We start from the raw sequence: 27,329 nt of genomic DNA, 5'->3' as shown, positions 1-27,329 counted from the left end.
ACAGTCCGGAAACGGAATCAGGGGATATGGGGAGAAGGCAGGAACGGGGTACTGATTGTGGATGATCAGCCATGACCACATTGAATGGCGGTGCTGGCTCGAAGGGCCAAATGGCCTACTCCTGCACCTATTGTCTATCTATCTAGGACCAGCACACAAAGGGTTGCCTGGCTTAGCAAGGTTCATTTTAACTTGCTGATTTGACCTTTTTTTTTTCCTGCTCCAATCCAGCACGTTGTCTTCCTGGTGAAATTTTCCATCGCGGCTTTGATTCCCGACGTTCCGAGCGAGGTGAAGGCCCGGATCAAGCGGGAGAAGTATCTGACGCAGAAGATTCTTCACGAGTACGAGCTGAACAAACTGCGGGAGACACTGGCGGGCAAGGAGAACGTGGTGGTGAACAAGGAGATGTCGGCGCATGCGGAGAAAGTGGAACTCTTGAGCGAGGAGCTCTAGTCCACACTGTCGCCTGATGTGGGGGGGAAAACCAAGAACGTTTCAGGTTTTTTTTGGGGGGGGAATAAATCAATTTATTTGATTCTTCCACAAGGAACAAGATGGGGAGGAGACATCAATTGCGTCTCCACTAATCACGATATCGCTGACACAGCTACCGTCCGGAAAACTGTATCCCTGGCGAGGAGGCAGTTTCACTGTGTCCGCCATACTGGGCTTCTGTCGAAACTGACCGACCGACCGACCGCTCACAGTTCCCATTATTTGCCTTTCCTCTGAGACGGGACGCTTTGAATGTGAATGGACCCTATTCCCGAATGTTGCCACTCCAGGTGCAATGAAAAGTTTGGGTATAACCATCAGGAAGAAGGTGAAGTTATAGGACACCAAGTATAATTTGACCATGTATTAGAATCATGATGCAAATCTGTGGATGGAATGTAATTTATCATCTGTTTAGATAATCACTTGATCTTGTTTTTTCTCTTTGTTTCTCTATTTAAACCATCTTTCTGCTACTTCTCTGTTTTGCCTTTTATTTTCTTCCTCCCATAACTTGCCTGCATAATTTTTTTCACTATGAATACTTGAGCCATTCCTTTCGTTGCCATGTTAAAACGCAGCGGAAATCTTACAGGGGGTTAGGTCAACTAAGATGGGAAATAACTGCTGTATTCTGGTGCCTAGTTTTCACTACTGATCTCCTGTGAGCCATCTGGCATCTAATTTTTTTGGGGGCAAAAATAAGTGGAAAATATATTTTTTTTGTTTAAAATGCACACAGATCTTAACCCGTCTAGTAATATTTTTTGCACTCTCCGAACATTAGCACATTGGGGTTAATCAAAGTCTGCAAATCGCCAATGTTCGTAAGTTTCTAAGTTCATAAATGATAGGAGCAGAATTGGGCCATTCAGCCCATCGAGTCTACTCAGCCATTCAGTCATAGCTGATCAATTTATGGTCAGAGTCATAGTGACACAGTGTGGAAACATGCCCAACTTGCACACACTGGCCAACCTGTCCCAGCTACACTAGTCCCACCTGCCTGCGTTTGGCCCATATCCCTCCAAACCTGTCCTATCCATGTACCTGTCTACTTGTCTCTTAAACGTGGGGATAGTCCCTGCCTCAACTACCTCCTCTGGTAGAGGAACATCAAAGGCATTGCAAGTTTGCCCATTACTTGTACAAATCCAAGAAGACTACTGATTTAAAAATAGTTCCCGAAGTACAAGGGGTTGTGATCTTGTAGGGAATAGGACCATTTCTATGTGTTGGAAGGAACTGCAGATGCTGGTTTAAACCGAAGATAGACACAAAATGCTGGAGTAACTCAGCAGGACAGGCATCATTCCTTCTCTCCAGAGATGCTGCCCGTCCCGCTGAGTTCAGCATCTTGTGTCTCTCTTCAGGACCATTTCTGTGTTGGAACCAAGGAATTAAATCCAGCAAGATTTAAGATGTGTATCAAGCTTTTCCCATTGCTTGCTCTAGCAATAATAATCATGGCTTGACAAAGTAAAGTGGGCACACAGTCTCCTGACGCGGGTATCTGTCATTGAAGTCTCCAGTCCGGACACACGCACTTCTGCACACAATTTACTGCTTCCTGTGTGACTAGCACTGAATTTAATACAAATCTGTGTTTATTTAGTATCTGGTATTAAACCAAATTTAAAAAAAATCACAAAATAATTCTCAAACTGGCCATGGAATCGCTAAATGCAACTTAAAAAAAATAATTTTAAGGTGTTGAAGTTGTACTGAAGTAGACAGTGAGGGTTGCAAAGAAGTTAGAAAATAGAAAATAGGTGCAGGAGGAGGCCATTTGGCCCTTCGAGCCAGCACCACCATTCATTGTGATCATGGCTGATCGTCAGCAATCAATAACACGTGCCTGCCTTCTCCCCCGTATCCCTTGATTCCACTAGCCACTAGAGCTCTATCTAACGCAAATTCTATTGAAGTTGAGCTGAGGTGAAGCAGTGATTTATTGATACTTTGTAGTCACATGTGCCGAGGTACAGTAAAGTTAATTGTTTTGGATACAACCCGGTAAAATCACACAGCGGACTTCACTGAGGCTGTAGACAGCAGTCAAAGTTACAAGAAGTTCCCTGAATAATCCTATATCCTGCCTGCCGCCCTACATCATTTTGTACACCTTTATAAGATCACCACTCATCCTCCTGCTCTCCAAAGAATAAAGCACGAGCTATATTGTGAGCAATTGTGGCCACCATATCTGTGGAAGGATGTGCCGGCTCTGGAGAGGGTCCAGAGGAGGTTTACAAGATTGATTTCAGGAATGAGTGGGTTAACCTATGATGAGGGTTTGTCGGCACTGGGCCTGCACTCGCTGGAGTTTAGAAGAATGAGGGTGAGACCTGCAGAATTGAAACTTGCAGAATAGTGAAAGGCTTGGATCCAGTGGATGTGGAGAGGATGTTTCCACTAGTGGGAGAGTCCAAGACCAGAGGTCACAGCTTCAGAATTAAAGGATGTTCTTTTAGGAAGAAGATGAGGAGGAATTTCTTTCGTCAGAGGGTGGTGAATCTGTGGAATTCTTTGCCTTGGAGGCCAAGTCAGTGGATATATTGAAGGCAGATATTGATAGATTCTTGATTAGTACGTGTGTCAGGGGTTATGGGAAGAAAGTAGACAAAAGTGCTGGAGAAACTCAGCAGGTGCGGCAGCATCTATGGAGCGAAGGAAATAGGCAACGTTTCAGGCCGAAACCCTTCTGGAGAATGAGGTTAGGAGGGAGAGATAGATCAGCCATGATTGAATGGCAGAGTAGACTTGATGGGCCGAATGGCCTAATTCTACTCCTATCACTTATGATCTTTAACTTTTCTATTAACACCGCCTCTACTCATTTCCCACCCACTTCACCCCACTCGATCAACAGCTTCCAGTTTGAGAACTATCTCTATGTCCTATTGTCCTGAAAGTGGAAGAAACTTGAATACAGACGTGTGTAATTTAAACAAACAAATGGAAGGCCAATCCAATGTGCCTGTTTGCTGAATGTAGTTTTAGGGGCCCTAACAATGGTCACATCCTAGCTTTAACATTCTTTTAAGAATGATTTGAAAGAGGTTGCAACATCTGGAAAAAAATATTGGTGACATTCTACCTAAAATGGTCAGCTTCTCGACTGAGAACTCATTAGTTTTTCTGCTTGGGATGATGCAATGCTTTCCCCCCAACAATTAATTATAAGGGTATCTTCCTTGATCATGTAAGCCGTCACATAAAATTGAGACTCGGAATGTTTTTCAGCTCAATGGAAGAAAGCCATTGAGTTGTGTCTATTCGACACTTGGGTCTATTATGGGTGGTAGGTATTATCCATCTTTGGTCATTCGATGGACAATAGGTGCAGGAGTAGGCCATTCGGCCCTTCGAGCCAGCACTGCCGTTCAATGTGATAACTGCTGATCATCCAATATCAGTACCCCGTTCCTGCCTTCTCCCCATATCCCCGTGATTTCATTTGCCCTAAGAGCTCTATCTAACTCTCTCTTGAAAACATCCAGTGAATTGACCTCCACTGCCTTCTGGGGCAGAGAATTCCACACATCCGATCATCCCCAATCAGTTCCTGCCTTCTCCCCATGTCCCCTGACTCCACTATCTTTAAGTGCCCTATCTAGCTCTCTCTTGAAAGCATCCAGAGAACCGGCCTCCACTGCCCCCTGAGGCAGAGAATCCCACCACTGCTCCTTTGAAGGCTGTAGAGGAGCCAGGCTTTGAGAGAAAAGTGTGTACCATTGAGAGCAGCAACATCGGACAAATCTCCACCCTCAATGCCATGTTGACAAAGGGGCTGGATATTGGCGCTCATGTGAGTTATGATTCTCCAAATGAAGGATTTCCTTATGGAATGCCTGTGCTAGTATTACACCTCCCAAACAGTGTGTTGAACTCGTCGTCAAACGCAATGGGAATGATTTGAAGATCGACAAAGAATGTTTACTTTGCTTCTCCAGCCCACAAGTTGTGTGTGCGTTGGATAATTCTTCATTGTCTAGTTTTCGCCTCATTGGCTGCTGTTTTAGAATTCATGTTCATCAGAGATAGGAGCCATCAAGTCCACTCCGCCATTCAATCACGGCTGATCTATCTCTCCCTCCGAACGCCATTCTCCTGCCTTCTCCCCGTAACCCCTGACACCCGTACTGATCAAGAATCTCTCTATCTGTGCCTTAGAAATATCCACTGACTTGGCCTCCACAACCTTCTGTGGCAATGAGTTCCACCAGCCACTGGCTAAGGAAATTCCTCCTCATCTCCTTCCTAAACGAATGTCCTTTAATTCTGAGTCTCTGACCTCCGGCCTTAGACTCTCCCACTAGTGGAAACATCCTCTCCACATCCACAACTTTAGTTGTACTGATTCGCTGAAGTCCAGAATTTCACAGTTCCCATTTCCCAAAGACAAGGTGGACCTGGTTTCTGTATTCTGATGGGCACTCATTTATTAGTTTTGTCTAATTGATTAGCAGAGGTTTTGTGCAGGGAGGTAGTGGATTATGAATATTCTAATTTGTAGGTCATTCATAGCAATTAATACAGCATGAACATGTCTTGTGAATTAGATGAGAAAAACTGTGTTAGATATTTTCCAGGTGTACCTGTACCATGGATAGAACATCCTAGGACTCAAAGTTCTGGAGTAAGTCAGCACTACAGGCAGCATACCAAGAGAACATGGATAGGTGGTGTGAGAGGTGATTACAAAGGCCACCTATCCACTTGCACCTCCTCCAACCTCATCTACTGTATCCGTTATTCAAGATGTGGACTCTTCTACGTCGGCGAGACCAAACGCAGACTGGGCGATCGTTCCGCGGAACACCTTTGCTCAGCCCGTGTGAACCTACCTGATCTCCCAATTGCTGAACATTTTCATTCTCCTTCCCATTCCCACACTGACCTTTCTGTCCTCAGCCTCCTCCATTGTCAGGTTGAGGCTAAACGCAAATTGGAGGAACAGCATCTCATTATTTCAATTGGAGGAACAGCATTTCAGCTTACAGCCCAGTGGTATGAATATTGATTTTTCTCACTTCAGGTAGCCCCGGCATTCTCTCTATCCCTCCCCCACCCAAGTTGCCAGCAGTTTCACATTTTCACCCAACAAACAACTAACAATGGCCTGCTTCCATTATCATTGTTACTTTTCTGCTTATATTTCATTATTCTTTATCTCTCCACATCATCATCTATATCTCCCATTTCCCTTATCCCTAACCAGTCTGAAGAAGGGTCTCGACCCGAAACGCTACCCATTCCTTCTCTCCAGAGATGCTGCCTGTCCCGCTGAGTTACTCCAGCTTGCTGTGTCTATCATCAACTATCCAAGATCTCCAGGTACACTGCCTGACCCGTTGAGTTACTCCAGCACTTTGTGTCCTTTTGTGTATTAACCAACATCTGCAGTTCCTCATTTCTAAAGCTCGATTAGCTATGCTAATTTTCTTTTTCTATTATTGCATGATTATTAACAAATGTCATTAGAAATGGCTCAAAAACAATCTGTAGTTCACTGCAGGCAAGATGTACAGAATGATTCCACAATGGTTTTCACAGTACGTGCTAATTCACTCCAGGTTACTTCGAGAAAATGCTTGTGCATTTGTGTGAAGAGCTTTTTCGTTTTAAAAAAAAATACTTTTATAAATGCTTAAATTGAACAAATTATTTTGAGTTTGCATCTTTAACAAATCTGAATGGAAATCAGCCAAGAAATACAAAATAATATTTTGAAGCATTTGCACTACAAAAATAACCATATGAATGTTCGGAGATGGAATTGTGGATGATCAGCCACGATCAGATTGAGTTGGGGTGCTGGCTCGAAGGGCCGAATGGCCTACTCCTGCACCTATTGTATATTGAAATAATCCATTACGATGCATTTAAATCACAAAATTTCAAGCAATTGGATGTTGTGTCGATGTGGCGATTTGAATTTCATATAATATTTGTAGAATTGCTGTATATATTAAATATGTCGCTATCTAATCTTGTAACAATTACTTGACTAAGTTGTAGTAATGAAGTTGGCTGTAACTTAAATGGCTGAAGTGTTTTGTAAAAACAAATACAGGTGCCTTCAAAGGAAACCTCGTAGAACATAAAAAATATTAAATATGTACATTAAATATGACTGTTACTAAGGGGGAGGAATGATCTTTGGCTGCCAGTATTAATAGGATATTTTATACTCTCCTTGCAGTGCCTTTGAAGCCAATGTAAGCAAATGTGGGGAGATGAGTAGATGATCAGGATCCACACACAGTTAGCATGGGCGACCAAAAACACATCATTCCCCTGCTCAATACTTTATCCCACCTTGGCACGGCAGCTTCACTACCAGCTTCTTTGCACACTGTAAACTCCAAAGTTTCCAAAGGTTTCTCTGGTACATTCATCCCTTGTGAATCCGATTCTGGTTTGTAACCAAGATGAATGCAAAGTGCTGGAGTAACTCGGCAGGTCAGGCAGCAACACTGGAGAATGTGCATTGGCAACCAGAGTGTCTCCTATCCAAGTTGTAAAAACATAGAAACATAGAAAATGGGTGCAGGAGTAGGCCATTTGTCCCTTTGAGTTAGCACCGCCATTCTATATGATCATGGCTGATCATCCATAATGTTCCTGCTTTCTCCCCATATCCCTTGATTTTGTTTGCCCTAAGAGCCATATCTAACTCTCTCTTGAAAACATCCAGTGAAATGACCTCCACTGCCTTCTGTGGTAGACAATTCCACACATTCCCAATTCTCTGGGTGAAAATGTTTTTCCAGAGATGTCGCCTGACCCAATGAGTTACTCCAGCATTTTGAGTAATTTTTTGGTATAAATCGGCATTTGCCGTTCCTTGGTGTTGTTACACTTGGATTCTAAGAGTTGAGCAAAATTACTTTCAAGTATCCAAGAACTGATACACCTTCGTTACCATCACAGTAAGCCATATTTAATATATATGTATATAAAACGCACAGTACATATATGGGACAGTATTATCCTACTTTGTGAAGAATCTCGCTTGTCACCACCAGATATTCTTGAGCAGCTTTGACTTCCAGATGAAATGGCTGGAAGAGAGGTGAAAATGTCAGTGTATTTCCTGACTGCTAAACTATCTGGTTATCTATGTATTTATGAATAAAATATTTTGTTCCAACTAAAGCAAATTGCGGAAATGTTAGTGTGCTACTTGGTCATGCAATTTTTTAATTATTTGTATTTTGTTTGTGGCAAACTTCTATTTTGCCCATTCTTCAAGATTCCTCCTTCAAGATAAAATGACAACTTTATTGCAGATATTCTACTGATGCTTTTTACAGCTGGTTTACACTATCTACAGATTGCAAGATATTTGCCTTCTCAATAGCAGTCTTGTTTATTCAGAATTAATGTATAACACCCCTGCTCTGTACCCTACTTGAATGAAAACATATATTATAAATACCAAAGCAATCTATTGAACACTTTTTTATTGTATGCTGCCTGTATTAGTTCGAGATACTTCCTTTCTGATGAAAACTCTGATTGTTAAGACTAATTATTTTAGATTAATAAAGATTATTTGTTTTGTTATTGTAAACAAAGAAAAGGGGCTCCCGGTGAGATTACAGGTAACTCCTGTTTTTAGACAATAGACAATAGGTGCAGGAGTTGGCCATTCGGCCCTTCGAGCCAGCACCGCCATTCAATGTGATCATGGCTGATCATCCCTAATCAGTACACCGTTCCTGCCTTCTCCCCATATCCCCTGGCTCCGCTATCTTTAAGAGCCCTGTCTAGCTCTCTCTCGAAAGTATCCAGAGATCTGGCCTCCACTGCCCTTTTGGGATGGCATCTAATTATAGACAGCAATGGTAAATGTTGGGTCTATACTCAATGAAATCTGAAGAAGGGTCTCGACCCGAAACGTCTCCTATCCATAGTCTGCAGCGATGCTGCCTGACCTGCTGAGCTACTCCAGCACTTTGTGTCCTTCTAAGGAGTCTGCTCACCCTCTGCCTTAACTGAGCTAGCCTCATCGGGAGGCCCTTTGTCTTTGTTTGCGATAAACAACAATTATTCTTTACACTGTGCCGTTGGCGAACTTGGGGGAATCCCAACCTGTTTAGAAACATAGAAACATAGAAAATAGGTGCAGGAGTAGGCCATTCGGCCCTTCGACCCTGCACCACCATTCAATATGATCATGGCTGATTATCTAACTCAGTATCCTGTACCTGCCTTCTCTCCATACCCCCTGATCCCTTTAGCCACATCTAACTCCCTCTTAAATCCAGCCAATGAACTGGCCTCAACTACCTTCTGTGGCAGAGAATTCCACAGATTCACCACTCTCTGTGTGAAAAATGTTTTTCTCATCTCGGCCCTAAATGACTTCCCTCTTATCCATAAACTGTGACCCCTTGTTCTGGACTTCCCCAACGTCGGGAACAATCTTCCTGCATCTAGACTGTCCAACCCCTTAAGAATGTTATAAGTTTCTATAAGATTCCCCCTCAATCCAGAGAAGAACGGATACCAGAGAGAAAATGTCATTGTACGTTTACACATGTGACAAATAAAACCGTTATTGAGCCATCGAAGAGGAAATGTAGATGAAGGTGTACACAGTGGTGGACAAACTCAGCATAAGGGTAAGGCCGCTTCTCTGGAAAGCATGGGTGGGCAAATTAGGGTCAGCACCCTTCTTCAGACTGATTATGGATACAGGGGATCACCAGCAAATGGGGAATTGGGGGGGGCACCAGTAAATGGGGAATTAGGGGGAGGGGCAACAGTAAATGGGGAATTAGAGGGGGGCACCAGTAAATGGGGAATTAGAGGGGGGCACCAGTAAATGGGGAATTAGAGGGGGGCAACAGTAAATGGGGAATTAGAGGGGGGCAACAGTAAATGGGGAATTAGAGGGGGGCAACAGTAAATGGGGAATTAGAGGGGGGCACCAGTAAATGGGGAATTAGAGGGGGGCAACAGTAAATGGGGAATTAGAGGGGGGCACCAGTAAATGGGGAATTAGAGGGGGGCAACAGTAAATGGGGAATTAGAGGGGGCAACAGTAAATGGGGAATTAAAGGAGGGCACCAGTAAATGGGGAATTAGAGGGGGGGCAACACAGTAAATGGGGAATTAGAGGGGGGCACCAGTAAATGGGGAATTAGAGGGGGGGGGCAACAGTAAATGGGGAATTAGAGGGGGAGGCAACAGTAAATGGGGAATTAGGGGGGGGGGCACCAGTAAATGAGGAATTAGAGGAGGGCGCCAGTAAATGGGGAATTAAAGGAGGGCACCAGTAAATGGGGAATTAGAGGGGGGGCACCAGTAAATGGGGAATTAGAGGGGGGGCACCAGTAAATGGGGAATTAGAGGGGGCACCAGTAAAATGGGGAATTAGAGGGGGGGGGGCAACATTAGATGAAGCGTATATGTTATCTGGAGGGTGAGAGAGAGATGGAATTAATTTGAGGAGTGAGAGAGGGGGTCGATGATCGTAAGGAGAGAGAGAGATGATTGAGGTGAGACATGGAGTGGTTGAAGGCATGTTGGTGGGACCAAGTTGTGAACAGAACAGTCCCTGTAACTAATGAGGGGAGGGGTGGGGGAGGGAAGGGGAGTGGAGGGAAGGGGAGGGGGGGAGGGAGGGGTGGGAAGGGGAGTGGAGGGAAGGGGAGGGGAGGGGAGGGGAGAATAGTCCAGAAATGAATATATTAGGGAGCATTTAGCATTTTCTGTTTTTAATTTGGGAATAGATTTTAAACATATTAACCCTTGCATCGAGCCTGGATCGTAATATCTGTCCTAACTTCTTTCATTGAAACTTCCCACTGCCAACTTCAACTTTATACCCAGGCTAATGATCCATGTTGGAATTCCAATGGCCTGGTGGGTTAACTTGTGTACATTGCCATCTAGCTGTGCTGTTATTTAATATTCCATTGCATTGAGTATATGTGCACTGATTTTAAACATTGCCACCTGTTATACAGCAGACACCAGAGTGCAAATATATTCCTGGCACATACGGGTGGCACGGTGGCGCAGCAGTAGAGTTGCTGCCTCACAGCACCAGAGACCCGGGTTCCATCCTGACTACAGGTGCTGTCTGTGCGGAGTCTGTACGTTCTCCCCGTGACTGCGTGGTTTTTCTCCGGGTGCTTCAGTTTCCTCCCACGGAAGGCTGTGGAGGCCAAGTCAATGGGTATTTTTATGGCAGAGATAGATAGATTCTTGATTAGTACGGGTGTCAAGGGTTATGGGGAGAAGGCAGGAGAATGGGGTTAGGAGGGAAAGATAGATCAACCATGATTGAATGGCGGAGTACACTTGATGGGCTGAATGGCCTAATTCTGCTCCTATGACTTATGACCATATGAATTTAGGAATGTACCTGCAGACATTAGTTGACAAGGCATCATGTATGTTGGGCTTGTCCTTGTTTTTCAACAGATTGGTTTCAATCAATTGCGAGTTGTTGATTATTTTCTGATTGCTCAAATATGGAGGTTACGTCCAGTGTAATTGTGAGAGTTCTTTACTCAGTGAGTAAAAATAAGACGAGCCTGTCGTCAATTCCATCTGAAATGGGAAATGATGAAGATAAATGCTTTGTGAATTCAGAAAGGTTCAAGGAGTTAATCAAAAATCTTCACTAAACGAGGGGAAAGTGCATTTTAGAAGTTTATTGTGATGTAAGGAAGGGAGGGCATGGGGGTTACGAAAGCATCAGGTAATACGGCAAGATAGACGCAAAATGCTGTAGTAACTCAGCGAGACAGGCAGCATCACAGGAGAGAAATTGGTGATATTTTGTGTTGAGATCCTTCTTCAGACTCAACCCCAAATATCACCCATTCCTTCTCTCCAGAGATCCTGCGTCCCGCTGAATTACTCCAGCTTTTTGTGCCTACCTGCAGATGAAGAATTCCTTTCCCCTTCCCCCCCACAACAGTCTGAAGAAGGGTGCAGCAGCATCTATGGAGCGAAGGAAATAGGCAACGTTACGGCCCGAAACGTTGCCTATTTCCTTCGCTCCATAGATGCTGCTGCACCCGCTGAGTTTCTCCAGCTTTTTTGTGTAACCTTCGATTCTCCAGCATCTGCAGTTCCTTCTTAAAAACAGTCTGAAGAAGGGTCTTGACCCGAAACGTCACCTATTTCCTTCGCTCCATAGATGCTGCCTCACCCGCTGAGTTTCTCCAGCATTTTTGTCTACCTTCGATTTTCCAGCATTTCCATCTTTAACATTTGTCTACCTAAAGTAGAGAAAGTATCTTCCATAAAGTACAGAAATGAAACCACTGGGAATGTGCAAAGATTTGATTTCTGTGCTAACGAGATGCCACAAAGTTCTTTCAAGGGCCTTGAACATCGGAAGAGTTGGCAGTGTATTTCGCAATGTAAGATTTAACCAAAAAGAGACTCGACCAACAGTGAAGATTATAAAATCACATAGAACTTTACTTAACGGTAGACAAAAATGCTGGAGAAACTCAGCGGGTGAGGCAGCATCTATGGAGCGAAGGAATAGGTGACGTTTCGGGTCAAGGTGAGATCTGGGAAGGCGGGGGAGAGGAAGGAGGGAGAAAGCAGGGACCACCTGAAATTGGAGGTCAATGTTCATACCGCTGGGGTGTAAACTACCCAAGCGAAATATGAGGTGCTGCTCCTCCAATTTACGGTGGGACTCTCTGGCCATGGAGGAGGCCCAGGACAGAAAGGTTGGATTCGGAATGGGAGGGGGAGTTGAAGTGCTGAGCCACCGGGAGATCAGGTTGGTTATTGCGAACTGAGCGGAAGTGTTGGGCGAAGCGATCGCCAAGCCTGCGCTTGGTCTCACCGGGCGGGTGTAGAGAAGTTGACACCTGGAACAGCATCTGCAGTTCCTTCTTAAATAGAACTTTACTTAAAACAGTACCTCAGAAACAGGCATTTCGGTCCACCATATCTGTGCCATACATAATGCTAAGTTAAACTAATCCCCTGTGTTTGAAAATGACCCATATCTCTCCATTCCCATACATATTTATGTGCTTATCTAGAAGCCTCTTAAATGTCCCTGTTGTATCTGCCCCCACCACAACCCTTGCTTGGTAGTGGGCCAGAAATCCACATATGTCTTTGGAATCAATATGCCTGTTTGGATCGAATGGACTGGATGGTGTGGATGTGGAGAAGATGTTTCCACTAGTGGGAGCGTCTAGCACCAGAGGGCACAGCCTCAGAATTAAAGGATGTACCTTTCGAATGGAGATGAAGAGGAATTTCTTTAGCCAGAGGCTGGTGAATCTGAGGAATTCATTGCCACAGGCAGCAGTGGAGGCCAAGTCATTGGTTATTTGTAAAGCCGTGTTTGATAGATCCTGGATCAGTAAGGATGTCAAGGGTTCTAGAGAGAAGGCAGGAGAATGGGATTGAGATGGGAAAAATGGAACAGCCTTGATGAAATGGCAGAGCAGACTCGATGGACCAAATGGCCTCACTCGGTTCCTATGTCTTCTGGTCTTATGATTGGACTTGAACATGATCATCCTTGGTGAAAGTACCAGATGTTCTTGACCACTCCACACCAACTACTCATAGTCATACAACACGGAAACAGGACCTTCAGCCCATCTCGTCCATGCTGACGAAAATACCCCATCTAAGCTATCTGAATGGTGGCCGATTAGGAAAAGGGGAGATGTAACGAGACCTGGGTGTCATGGTACACCAGTCATTGAAAGTATGCATGCAGGTGCAGCAGGCAGTGAAGAAAACAAATGGTATGTTAGCATTCATAGCAAAAGGATTTGAGTATAAGAGCAGGGAGGTTCTACTGCAGTTGTACAGTCCTCAAACAACTTCACTGGCTTCCCATCTCCCACCGGATCACCTACAAAATCCTGATCCTCACCTACAAAGCCCTCCACCATCTGGCCCCCCCATATCTCACTGACCTCCTCTCCTCCTACCAACCCTCACGGTCCCTCAGATCCACATCAGCCGGTCTCCTCTCCATCCATGTCCAACCTCCGCAGTTTTGGGGACAGAGCCTTCTCCAGGGCAACTCCCAGGCTCTGGAACTCCCTCCCCCAACTGATCCGCAATTCCGTGTCCCTCACCATCTTCCAGTCCCGCCTCAAGTCCCATCTCTTCACCTCTGACTATCCTTAGCCCCACGTCCCCCTCCGTTTTCATCTGTGCATTAATTGCCTCATATTGTGTTTTGTATTGAATTCTGTCTTTACTTTGTGTACTAGTCATGTCTCTACTATTTATTGCATTCCCCTTACATGTTTTTCCTCTACCTGCTAAATTTTTGTAAGGTGTCCTTGAGACTCTTGAAAGGCGCCCATAAATAAAATTTATTATTATTATTACGGGGCCTTGGTGAGACCACACCTCGAGTATTGCATACAGTTTTGGTCTCCTAATCTGAGGAAAGACATTCTTGCCATAGAGGGAGTACAGAGAAGGTTCGCCAGACTGGTTCCTGGGATTGCAGGACTTTCATATGAAGAAAGACTGGATAGACTCGGCTTGTACTCGCTAGAATTTAGAAGATTGAGGGGGGATCTTATAGAAACTTATAAAATTCTTAAGGGGTTGGACAGGCTAGATTCAGGAAGATTGTACCCGATGTTGGGGAAGTCCAGAACAAGGGGTCACAGTTTAAGGATAAGGGGGAAATTTTTCAGGATGAGAAAAACATTTTTCATATAGAGTCTGGTGAATCTGTGGAATTCTCTGCCACAGAAAGTGGTTGAGGCCAGTTCTTTGGCTATATTTAAGAGGGAGTTAGATGTGGCCCTTGTGGCTAAAGGGATCAGGGGGTATGGTGAGAAGGCAGGCACAGGATACTGAGTTGGATGATCAGCCATGATCATATTGAATGGCGGTGCAGGCTCGAAGGGCCGAATGGCCTACTCCTGCACCTATTGTCTATGTTTCTAAGCTAGTCCCATTTGCCTGCGCTGTCTCATGTCCCTCTAGGCATTTCCTATCACGTATCTGTCCAACGTAAATACCTTTCTGTTCACAAAGTTTATTTCCTTTGTAAATGTTGAGATTTGAGTGGTTGTTTTTAAGAATCATTATCGATGTTTGCCAAGGGGAGATGGCGTGAGATTGGACGAGTAGCTGTTTGGATAATGAAACGGACAACATTGTTGGGTTACCTGGTGAGAGCATTAAACGCCTGGATGCCTCCTGACTGTTTGCAGATTTAATTGAGAGCTCCTGCGATCCAAAGCTCCTCGCTTACAGGAAGAGTAACGTTGGATTATGACTGTCGCTAACGCGGAGGTGAGAGTGCAGTGTAAAATGTGCGGATTTTAGCAAGATTGATGCATTTCTCGGACACGGAGTGCTGGAGTAACTCAGCGGGTCAGGCAGCATCTGTGGAGCTAAGGAAATAGGCAACGTTTCGGGACGAAACCCGTAAGGGTTTCGGCCCGAAACGTTGCCTATTTCCAGAAGGATTTCGGCCCGAAACGTTACCTATTTCCTTAGCTCCATAGATGCTGCTGCACCATAACTGAGTGGGTCAGGCAGCATCTGTGGAGAACATGGATAGGTGACGTTTCACAGAGTGCTGGAGTAACTCAGCGGGTCAGGCAGCATCTGTGGAGAACATGGATAGGTGACGTTTCCAATCAAGACCCTTCTTAAGACTGCTGTCTTAGCAGGCAGAGGAAGATGCAGGAGAATGGGGTTAAGAAGGAAAAATAAACCAGCCATGATTGAATGGTGGGATGGACTTAATGGACTGCAGGGCCTAATTCTGCTCCTAGAACTTAAGATGTTATGAACTGTCAGTCTAGCAGTCTGAAGAAGGGTCTTGACCTGAAAGTACACAAAAGTGCTGGAGAAACTTAGCGGGTGCAGCAGCATCTATGGAGCGAAGGAAATAGGCAACGTTTCGGAAACCGAAACCCTTCTTCTTGACCTGAAATATCACTTAGTTTGCTTTATTATCACCTGTACCGAGGTACAGCGAACGGCTCTTTTGTTGCGTGCTATCCAGTCAGTAGAAAGACTATACATGATTATAATCGAACCATTCACGGTGTATAGATACAGGATAAAGGGAATGACATTTAGTGCCTGTTCATGTTCTCCAAAGATACTTGTTCTCCAGTAACACAGCTAACAATGGCCTGTTTCCTTTATCATTGTTACTTATGTTTGCATCTATTTCGTTCATTTGTTCTATATCTCTATATAACAACGTCTATATTTCTTGTTTTCCTTTCCCCCGACTCTCAGTCTGATAATGGGTCACAACCCGATACGTCACCTCTCCATGTTCTCCAGAGATGCTGCCTGACCCGCTGAGTTACTCCAGCATTTACTGTCCCTTTGTGTATTAACCAGCATCTGCAGTTCTTTGTTTCTGCTACTTGGTGCCTTGTACCCCTTTCTCCAGTGACGAAGGTAAACAGTTGTTTGAGACATGGTCCTTTTTAGAAGAGATGAATGGCTTTCTTCACATTCATTCCCCAACTGTAAGAGGACAAACAGTTCTTCAGAGACATCAGGGGTTACATAGAAACATAGAAATTAGGTGCAGGAATAGGCCATTCGGCCCTTCGAGCCTGCACCGCCATTCAATATGATCATGGCTGATCATCCAACTCAGTATCCCGTACCTGCCTTCTCTCCATACCCCCTGATCCCCTTAGCCACAAGGGCCACATCTAACTCCCTCTTAAATATAGCCAATGAACTGGCCTCAACTACCCCCCGTGGCAGAGAGTTCCAGAGATTCACCACTCTCTGTGTGAAAAAAATTCTTCTCATCTCGGTTTTAAAGGATTTCCCCCTTATCCTTAAGCTGTGACCACTTGTCCTGGACTTCCCCAACATCGGGAACAATCTTCCTGCATCTAGCCTGTCCAACCCCTTAAGAATTTTGTAAGTTTCTATAAGATCCCCCCACAATCTCCTAAATTCTAGAGAGTATAAACCAAGTCTATCCAGTCTTTCTTCATAAGACAGTCCTGACATCGCAGGAATCAGTCTGGTGAACCGTCTCTGCACTCCCTCTATGGCAATGAGGTTATGGGGAGAAGGCAGGAGAATGGGGTTAGGAGGGAAAGATGGATCAGCCATGATTGAATGACCGAGTAGACTTGATGGGCCGAATGGCCTAATTTTACTCCTGTCACTTATGACCTTTTGATTAGCAGTTGGTTCTTCTCATCAAGTCCATGCACAAGATTGGGGGAGTCCAGAACCAGGGCCCACAGTTTAAGAATAAGGGGCAAGTCATTTAGAACAGAGACAAGGAAACACGTCTGCCTCAGAGGGTGGTGGAGGCCGGTTCTCTGGAAACTTTCAAGAGAGAGCTAGATAGGGCTCTTAAAAATAGCGGAGTCAGGGGATGTGGGGAGAAGGCAGGAACAGGGTACTGATTGGAGACGATCAGCCATGATCACATTGAATGGCGGTGCTGGCTCGAAGGGCCAAATGGTCTACTCCTGCACCTATTGTGTATTGTCTATTAGAAGTTGTTCTCAGCATCGACATACAATGGTGTCTGTCTGGTCGTTTCTTGTGGGTGGGTGGTGGAAAGATTGGTGGAAACAGGGCCGTGACCAATGTGAACGCTCTTTCCTTGACCCTACTAGCAGTTGGTAACTTGCAGCGACATACCACTGAGGCATGACTTTCTCAAAAGTTTATTTGTAAAAGGCAAGTGATTGAACCAGAGTGGTATTTTATCCTAGCAATCCTGTTGACATATTCCTATCACGAGCGATGCCCTAATTCGGAGATGCGATGGCAGGATGGCACGACTTTCATATGAAGAAAGACTGGATAGACTCGGCTTGTACTCTCTAGAATTTAGGAGATTGAGGGGGGATCTCATAGAAACTTACAAAATTCTTAAGGGGTTGGACAGGCTAGATGCAGGAAGATTATTCCCGATGTTGGGGAAAGTCCAGAACAAGAGGGATCACCGTTTAAGGATAAGAGGGAAGTCTTTTAGGACCGCGATGAGAAAATCATTTTTTACACAGAGAGTGGTGAATCTGTGGAATTCTCTGCCACAGAAGGTAGTTGAGGCCACACAGTTCATTGGCTATATTTAAGAGGGAGTTAGATGTGGCCCTTGTGGCTAAAGGGATCAGGGGGGTATATAGAGAAGGCAAGTATGGAATGCTTAGTTGGATGATCAGCCATGATCATATTGAATTGCGTTGCAGGCTCGACGGGCCGAATGGCCTACTCTCCTGCACCTAATTTCTATGTTTCTATACGAGTGACAGGGAGAGACTTGTATTGTTTTCTGTGGAAAATTTCTGAGAAATTTATGTAGCCAGAGGGTGGTGAATCTGTGGAACTCTTTGCCTCAAAAGGCTGTGGAGGCCAAGTCAGTGGATATTTTTAAGGCAGAGATAGATAGATCCTATGTGCTTAAGAAGGAACTGCAGATGCTGGAAAATCGAAGGTACACAAAAACGCTGGAGAAACTCAACGGGTGCAGCAGCATCTATGGAGCGAAGGAAATAGGCAACGTTTCGGGGAACCCGAAACGTTGCCTATTTCCTTCGCTCCATAGATGCTGCCGTGCCCGCTGAGTTTCTCCAGCAATTTTGTCTACCTTCGATTTTCCAGCATCTGCAGTTCCTTCTTGAACGATAAAACGGACAGATTCCCCCAGGATTTCAAATCTGGTTTCCTAATACTAGAGGGAATAACTTTATACAGGAGTAAAGTGGAAAGGAATTGTGCAGGACAGGTTTTCCCCACAGTGGGTGGTGGGTGCCTGGAACGCACTGCAGAGGTTGGTGGTGGAGGTAGATATGAGAATGGTATTGAAGATAGGCTAATTTTGGATAGGCTTATTAATATGCTGTGAATTTTGGATAGGCTAATTAATATGCAGTGAATTTTGGATAGGCTAATTAATACGTAGTGAATTTTGGATAGGCTAATTAATATGCAGTGAATTTTGGATAGGCTAATTAATATGCAGTGAATTTTGGATAGGCTAATTAATATGCAGTGAATTTTGGATAGGCTAATTAATATGCAGTGAATTTTGTATAGGCTAATTAATATGCAGTGAATTTTGGATAGGCTAATTAATATGCAGTGAATTTTGGATAGGCTAATTAATATGCAGTGAATTTTGGATAGGCTAATTAATATGCAGTGAATGGGAGATGGGTTAAGTTTAGGCAGAGAAGTGTTGGTTTTGGCAAAACATTGTGGGCGGAAGGTTGCTGTACTATAAGCTCTATGTCCTGTGAATTGATAGCAGATCTAGGTATGCCCCATCTCCCATCGAGTCATAGAACACAGAACAGCATTGCTGCCCTAGAATGTGTCTCTAGGTAACCCAGCTGTGTAGTCCGTACAATGAAGCTGAAGTCGGCAGTCAAAAACAGCTAAAAGCAAGATTTCACTAAGGGTCACGAACTGAAACGTCACCCACTCCTTCTCTCCAGAGATGCTGCCCGTCCAGCTGAGTTAAACCCCTGTCCCACGGTGCGAGTTCATTCCAAGAGCTCTCCCGAGTTTAAAAAAAAACTCGTGGTAAGCACGGAGAATGAACGTAGCGGGTACGTCGGAGCTCAGGGACGTCTCTTAGCGCTAACGGCAGGTACTCGGGGAAGACTCGCTAACGGCAGGTAAGCGCGGGAAGACTCGTGAAGATTTTTCAACATGATGAAAAATGTCCACGAGAGCCCCGAGTACCGACGAGTGGCCATTACCGTAAATCTCCGAGTTCGAATCAGGGCAAACTCGGGAGAGCTCTTGGAATGAACTCGTACCGTGGGACAGGGGTTATGCTCCAGCATTTTGTGCCTAAGAATTTTATATGTCTATAAAATCCCCTCTCATCCTTCTAAATTCCAGTCGACCCATTCTTTCATCATATGTCAGTCCCGCCAGCCCGGGAATTAACCTGGTGAACCAACGCTGCACTCCCTCAATAGCAAGAATGACTTCCTCAAATTAGGAGACCAAAATTACACATGATACTCCAGGTGCGGTCTCACCAGGGCCCTGTACAACTGCAGTAGGACCTCCTTGCTCCTATACTCAAATCCTCTCGCTATGAGTGCCAACATGGCAATTGCTTTCTTCACTGACGGCTGTACCTGCATGCTTACTTTCAGCGACTGATGTACAAGCACACCCAGATCTCGTTGCACCTCCCCTTTTCCTAATCTGACACCATTCAGATAATAATCTGCCTTCTTGTCCTTGCCACCAAAATGGATAACCTCACGTTTATGCACATTATACTGCATCTGCCATGCATCTGCCCACTCACCCAACCTATCCAAGTCACCATGCAGCCTCATAGCATCCTCCTCGCAGCTCACACTGCCACCCAGCTTTGTGTCTTCCGCAAACTTGGAGATGTTGCATTCAATACTCCTAAATCGTTAATATATATTGTAAATAACTGGTGACCCAGCACTGAGCATTGCGACATCCACTAGTCACTGCCTGCCATTCTGAAAAGGACCCATTAATTCCTACTCCTTGCTTCCTGTCTGCCAACCAGTTCTCTATCCGTGTCAACACCCCAATTTCATGTGCTCTAATTGTGTGCACTAATCTCTTGTGTGGGACCTGGTCAAAGGCTTTTTGAAAGAACAATAGTTATTTGTGCTCTTCACCATGTGGTCAATAGACAATAGGTGCAGGAGTAGGCCATTCGGCCCTTTGAGCCAGCACCGCCATTCAATGTGATCATGGCTGATCATCCCCAATCAGTATCCAGTTCCTGCCTTCTCCCCATATCCCCTGACTCCGCTATCTTTAAGAGCCCTATCTAGCTCTCTCTTGAAAGCATCCAGAGAACCTGCCTCCACCGCCCTCTGAGGCAGAGAATTCCACAGACTCACCACTCTCTGCGTGAAAAAGTGCTTCCTCGTCCCCGTTCTAAATGGCTTACCCCTTATTCTTAAACTGTGTGGCCCCTGGTTCTGGACTCCCCCAACATCGGGAACATGTTTCCTGCCTCTAGTGTGTCCAAGCCCTTAAAATTCTTATACATTTCAATGAGATATCCACTCATCCTTCTAGACTCCAGAGTGTACAAGCCCCGCTGCTCCATTCTCTCAGCATATGACAGTCCCGCCATCCTGGTTCCTCCATTTATTGATCCGAATCTGAAGAAGCGTCTCGGCCCGAAACATTCGCCCGTTCCTTCCCTCCAGGGATTCTGCCCCACCCGCTGAGTTGCTCCAGCATTTTGTGTCTACTCTTACATAGAAACATAGAAACATAGAAATTAGGTGCAGGAGTAGGCCATTCGGCCCTTCGAGCCTGCACCGCCATTCAATATGATCATGGCTGATCATTCAACTCAGTATCCCGTACCTGCCTTCTCTCCATACCCTCTGATCCCCTTAGCCACAAGGGCCACATCTAACTCCATCATAAATATAGCCAATGAACTGGCCTCGACTACCCTCTGTGGCAGAGAGTTCCAGAGATTCACCACTCTCTGTGTGAAAAAAGTTCTTCTCATCTCGGTTTTAAAGGATTTCCCCCTTATCCTTAAGCTGTGACCCCTTGTCCTGGACTTCCCCAACATCGGGAACAATCTTCCTGTATCTAGCCTGTCCAACCCCTTAAGAATTTTGTAAGTTTCTATAAGATTCCCTCTCAATCTCCTAAATTCTAGAGAGTATAAACCAAGTCTATCCAGTCTTTCCTCATAAGACAGTCCTGACATCCCAGGAATCAGTCTGGTGAACCTTCTCTGCACTCCCTCTATGGCAATAATGTCCTTCCTCAGATTTGGAGACCAAAACTGTACACAATACTCCAGGTGTGGTCTCACCAAGACCCTGTACAACTGCAGTAGAACCTCCCTGCTCCTATACTCAAATCCTTTTGCAATGAAAGCTAACATACCATTCGCTTTCTTTACTCCAACATTTTGTGTCTACCCTTGAATCCCTTGCGTACGTTTGGTTACACGTGACAATGAACTAAACTCAACTCAATCCTCTCCTCTCTTCCAGGGGCTGAAGTCAATTTTCTGCTCTCTGGGTGCAGACCGCTTGTTGTTTTTCACTCAGGTCTACCTGATCCCGGTGGCCTTCCTGCTGGTGCTGGTGATCGGGCTGTCTCTCAACTGCCTGGTTCTGTGGCTCACCTTCCACCACACCCGGCATTGGAACCGGAGCACCTTGTTCCTCTGCAACCTGACTCTGGCCGACACCACCTGGATCCTCACCCTACCCTTCCTCATCCACTACCACTTTGTGGGGCTGCAGTGGATATTTGGTAGCCTGGTCTGCCGGGCGGTGAGGTGCCTCTACCACGCTTGCTTCTACTCCAGTATCTACTTTGTGACTTGCATCAGTCTGGACCGCTACCTGGCCATAGTCCACCCAGCTCGGTCCCTCCTGCTGCTGAACAAGCGGCACTCCCTGTACATCTGCTCCGCCATCTGGGTGCTGGCCATTGCGGTCAGCATCCCAACCGCCCTGATGACATTCGCCATCCCCTGCTCCAGCAACCACACGGTCTGCACCCTCTACATCTTCTCCTATGACCCAGGCCGGGCGCTGCCCTACTCTGTCATCAGTACCGTGACTGGCTGCGTCCTGCCCTTCACTGCCATCTGCTTCTGCTATTGGAACTGCACCAAGAAGCTCAAGAGACACCACCTCCAATGCGAGCAGAAGAAGAAGAAGCTCTTCCGGTTGATGTACTCCGTCCTGATCATCTTCGGCCTCATGTACCTGCCTTACCACCTGGTGAGGAACGCGTGCATCATGGTGCGAGTTCTGCGGGCCCACCAGACTTGGCTGATCCACAACTCCGACGCTGGCTTCTTGATAGAGATGGCCTTCTGCAGCTTGAACACCTGCCTCAACCCGTTCTTCTATTTCGTGACCAACGGCAGCGCCAAGAATTCTCTGAGAAAAACCCTCTCCACTTGTTGTGGAGCAACCAAACAGGTGGTTCGGCTCAAAGTGGCAGCAATCCATCCAGTCTAGAAGGCTCGGTATTCCAGGCGTTTGCCATCCACCTTATATCCTGCGATGTTCATTTGTCACCATGGAATCCAAGCCCTTTGCAAAAATTGTACGGTACAACGTGGTCATAAGGATATTTGCACACTTATCCCATGGTACTGTTGACTCACCCTCAGCACTTAACGTAGCCAACAAATATTTGACTTGCCTGACCCGCTGAGTTACACCAGCACTTTGTGTCTCTTTGTGTCTGATTGGCCAAAAGGGAACAGTGAAATTCTTACTTCCAGCGGCACGGAAACACAACGCATGTAGATAACATACGAGGCCAAGAAAAGGTTCAATAAATGATGTTAGTAAAGCAATATATGCCTGAAGTTCCTAGTGAAACCAAGGCAGTTCGCAATTTATGTGTTTAGGGAGGAACTGCAAATGTTGGTTGAAACTGAAGATAGACACAAAAAGCTGGAGTTGCTCAGCGGGACAGGCAGCATCTCTGGAGAGAAGGAATGGGTGGTGATCAGGGTCCAGCCATCCGAAGAAGGGCCTCGTCCCAAAACATCACCCCATTCCTTCTCACCAGAGATGCTGCCCATTTGTTACTCCAGCATTTTGTGTCTATTTGTGATACAAGACAGTCTGACTGAGTTTTTTGACAAGATGAATAAGGAAATTGATGAAGGGGGTGGTTAGTGTGTGTGTGTGTGGGGGGGGGTGGTGGTTTGTGTGTGTGTGTGTGTGTGTGTGTGTGTGTGTGTGTGTGTGTGTGTGTGTGTGTGTGTGTGTGTGTGTGTGTGTGTGTGTGTGTGTGTGTGTGTGTGTGTGTGTGTGTGTGTCGCGTTGAGGGAACGGGACCCAACAGGTCCCACTTGGTCCAGTATACCTCTAAAAGTCTTTGTCAGTTAATTACTCTTCAAACTGGTCACTGACTCTAATCATATCAAATTTAATTAACTTTTTGTAATTAAGTAATGAAGGAAATTGGATTAAAGAGGTGTTTGAATCGTTGGCCTGCAACCTGCCTCTGGATTGCCACTGGCCTGCTACTCATTCATTTGGAAACTGTCATTTCTAATAATACCTGACTCGACCTGATTCTATTAATCAGGTTTCCGCCGATTAATAGAATCTCACACAAGCCATTTATTTCTCTCGTGTCGTAGACAATTTAATATTTAATAAACTGTGGGTAATAATTCATTATAATACTGAGTCTCAACCCGAAACGTCAGGTCTGAGGAAGGGTCCCAACCCAAAACGTCACCCATCCATTTTCTCCAGAGATGCTGTCTGACCAGCTAAGTTACTCCAGCATTTTGTGTCTGTCTTGGTAAAAACCAGCGTCTGCAGTTCATTTTCATTAGATTTTATTTCATTATACTCTTTTCCGGAATAGTGTAAACTTATTGTGTCCTCTGTTTTACAAGCCTTTGTTAAAATAAAATTGTCTTTTTTTGCCTTATCAATAATCTGCTTGGCATGCTTATTAATCAACATGGACTTTTGGACAAGTATTTTGGCATCATTGCATACATTCCCTTGAACATGTTGCCGCGGTTACTAGCGCCAGGGATCTTGTGACAAAGTACTGATTTTGGTTTCTCTCGTAAGTGATAGGGGCAGAATTAGGCCATTCAGCCCATCTAGTCTGCTCCGCCGTTCAATCATGGCTGATCTATCTCTCCCTCCTAACCCCCATCCCTCCATAACCCATGACCCCTGAACGGAGACGAGGAAACACTTTTTCTCACAGAGAGTGGTGAGTGTGTGGAATTCTCTGCCTCAGAGGTCGGTGGAGGCCGGTTCTCTGGATGCTTTCAAGAGAGAGCTAGTTAGGGCTCTTAAAAATAGTGGAGTCAGGGGATATGGGAGGAAGGCAGGAACGGGGGGTACTGATTGGGGATGATCAGCCATGATCACATTGAATGGCGGTGCTGGCTCGAAGGGCCGAATGGCCTACTCCTGCACCAATTGTCTATAGTCTATAACCCAGAATCTGCCGTTAAAATACCTATTGGCCTCCACAGCTGTCTGTGGCAATGAATTCCACAGATTCACCACCCTCAGGCTAAAGAAACTCCTCCCCATCTCCTTTCTAAAGGTACGTCCTTTTATTCTGAGGCTGTGGCCTCTGATCCTAGACTCTCCCCCTAGTGGAAACATCCTCCCCACGTCCACTCTATCCAGGCCTTAACAAATGTAAAGGTATAGAGTCATCTGTAATCAAGGTATTATTTAGTTTAGTTTAGAGATACAGCGTGGAAACAGGCCCTTCGGCCCACCGGGTCCGTGCCGACCAGCGATCCCCGCACACTAACACTATCCTACACCCACAATTTTTACATCTATACCAAGCCAATCCGTACGTCTTTGGAGTGTGGGAGGAAACCGAAGATCTTGGAGAAACTCACGGGGAGAATGTACCAACTCCGTACAGACAGCACCCGCAGTCCGGATCAAAACCATTTGGCCCATCATGTCTACTCCGTCATTCAATCATGGCTGATCTCTTCCACCTAACCCCATTCTCCTGCCTTCTCCCATTTTTTTGCCTTCCATCACAGTGAGGGGTGTGGAGGATGTTTATATTTAAAATGTGTTTTGTGTGTTCCGTTGCTTTTTATTTGTATAACTGACTTGGCAAATGTATTGAATTCCTGGTATGTTGCAAAACCAAATCGCTGGACATTTTCAACCTCTCACTTCTGAGGTCTGAGGTTCCCACCTGCTTTAAGAGGGCATCAATTATACCAGTGCCCAAGAAGAGTAAGGTGACGTGCCTCAATGACTATCGAACAGTGGAATGGTGGTAAGGGTCAAGAACTTCAAATTCCTGGGCGTGCACATTTCCGAAGCTCTCTCCTGGTCCCAGAACACTAACCCAATTATCAAGAAAGCTCATCAGCGCCTCTACTTCCTCAGAAGATTACGGAGAGTCGGGTTGTCAAGGAGGACTCTCTCGAACTTCTACAGATGCACAGTAGAGAGCATGCTGACCGGTTGCATCGTGGCTTGGGTTCGGCAACTTGAGCGCCCTGGAGCGGAAAAGACTACAAAAAGTAGTAAACACTGCCCAGTCCATCATCGGCTCTGACCTCCCTACCATCGAGGGGATTATCGCAGTCGCTGCCTTAAAAAGGCTGGCAGCATCATCAAGGACCCACACCATCCTGGCCACACACTCATCTCACCGCTGCCTTCAGGTAGAAGGTACAGGAGCCTGAAGACTGCAACGTCCAGGTTCAGGAATAGCTGCTTCCCCACAGCCATCAGACTATTAAACTCAACTCAAACAAAAATCTGAACTTTAATAGCCTGTTGCACTCTATCTGCTTATTTATGTGTGTGTATATATATATATTCATTGGTATATGGACACACTGATCTGTTCTGTATTTATTTATGCCTACTATATTCTGTTGTGCTGAAGCAAAGCAAGAATTTCATTGTCCTATCTGGGATACATGACAATAAACTCTCTTGAAATTGAACTATACTTGGCTAATAAAGTATTATTGTGACTGTAATTCTCCACATAACCTCTGACACCCGTACTAATCAAAAACCTATCTATCTCTGCCTTTCAAAAATATCCACTGGCAGCCTTCTGTGGCAAAGAATTCCACAGATTCACCACCCTCTGACGACATGTTGGTCAGAGTGGGCAAGTTGGGCCGAAGGGCCTGTTTGACTGATTATGGAAATATGTTGATTATAGATTAGTTATGTGGAGGGAGGGGTGGGGGGGGGGGGGGGGGGGGGGGGGGGGGGGGGGGAATTCACTTGTAATCTAATCCAAAGAACTTTATTTCCTAATGCCCCTGTCCCACTTGAGAAACCTGAACGGAAACCTCGGGAGACTTTACGCCCCACCCAAGGTTTCCGTGCGGTTCCCGGAGGTTTTTGTCAGTCTCCATACCTGCTTCCACTACCTGCAACCTCCAGCAACCATCTGCAACCTCCGGGAACCGCACGGAAACCTTGGGTGGGGCGCAAAGTCTCCAGAGGTTTCCGTTCAGGTTTCCTAAGTGGGACAGGGGCATAATGCACCAACAGAACAGAGGTGTGCATGGACATACCCTCTGGAAGAGGCGCAATTAACACAAACTAACTGCGAAATTGGACTTTAGTGAGCAAAATCAGGATGGAAATAGATAGAGACACAGAGTGCTGGAATAACCAGTAGCTCAGGGAGCATCTCTGGAGGACATGGATAGGTAAAGTTTCAGTTCAGGACCCATTACTTTGTGTTCACCTAGTGAGTTGTTTTTTTTTTCCCAAAGATAAACTTTATTCAGAATTTAAAAAAATACACAAAACAAAAACACTGCAGCACTTTGTGTCTTCTGAAGAAGGGTCCCGACCCGAAACGTCACCTATCCAGGGATGCTGCCTGACTTAGTCCAGCACTTTGTGTCTTTCTTTGGTAAAGCAGCACCTGCAGTTCCTTATCCAAGGAGATAACTCCAAAGTACAGAATGTTTCGGAGACAAGGCACTGGGCAGCGCCAGGGACCTGGGTACGATCCTCACTATGGATGACAATAGACAATAGGCAATAGGTGCAGGAGTAGACCATTCGGCCCTTCGAGCCAGCACCACCATTCAATGTGATCATGGCTGATCATCCCCAATCAGTACCGCGTTCCTGCCTTCTCCCCATATCCCCTGACTCCGCTATCTTTAAAAGCCCTATCTAGCCCTCTCTTGAAAGTATCCAGAGAATCGGCCTCCACCGCCCTCTGGGGCAGAGAATTCCACAGACTCACAACTCTCTGTGTGAAAACGTGTTTCCTCGTCTCCGTTCTAAATGGAGATTCTACTCTCTATTTAGAATCTCCATTCTAAATGGGTGCTGTCTTTATGAGGTTTGTACGTTCCCACTGTGACC

At 45.5% G+C, this 27,329-nt stretch overlaps 2 protein-coding genes across 2 annotated transcripts in view; both read left to right on the top strand.

Annotated features, from left to right (window-relative positions):
* LOC129705571 (anoctamin-5-like) overlaps positions 1–7,667 on the top strand; it is a 40,190-nt gene extending 32,523 nt beyond the window's left edge. Inside the window, exon 14 of the mRNA XM_055649171.1 lies at positions 232–7,667. Coding sequence (XP_055505146.1) covers positions 232–456 — 225 coding nt within the window. The 3' untranslated portion in view covers positions 457–7,667. The remainder of the gene's footprint in view (positions 1–231) is intronic.
* A 13,779-nt stretch (positions 7,668–21,446) lies between these two features.
* LOC129705573 (P2Y purinoceptor 1-like) lies at positions 21,447–23,119 on the top strand (the record flags this gene model as incomplete). The annotated part of the gene is made up of 1 exon (XM_055649173.1): positions 21,447–23,119. A coding segment is annotated over one exon (1,014 nt), but the record flags the coding sequence as incomplete, so codon positions are not given.
* Positions 23,120–27,329: the final 4,210 nt, after the last annotated feature.

Source organism: Leucoraja erinacea, chromosome 18 (assembly GCF_028641065.1).
Source record: "Leucoraja erinacea ecotype New England chromosome 18, Leri_hhj_1, whole genome shotgun sequence".
Lineage (NCBI taxonomy): Eukaryota > Metazoa > Chordata > Chondrichthyes > Rajiformes > Rajidae > Leucoraja > Leucoraja erinaceus.
The sequence above is the reverse complement of the archived record's forward strand: the minus strand, read 5'-3'. Positions and strand labels throughout refer to the sequence as shown.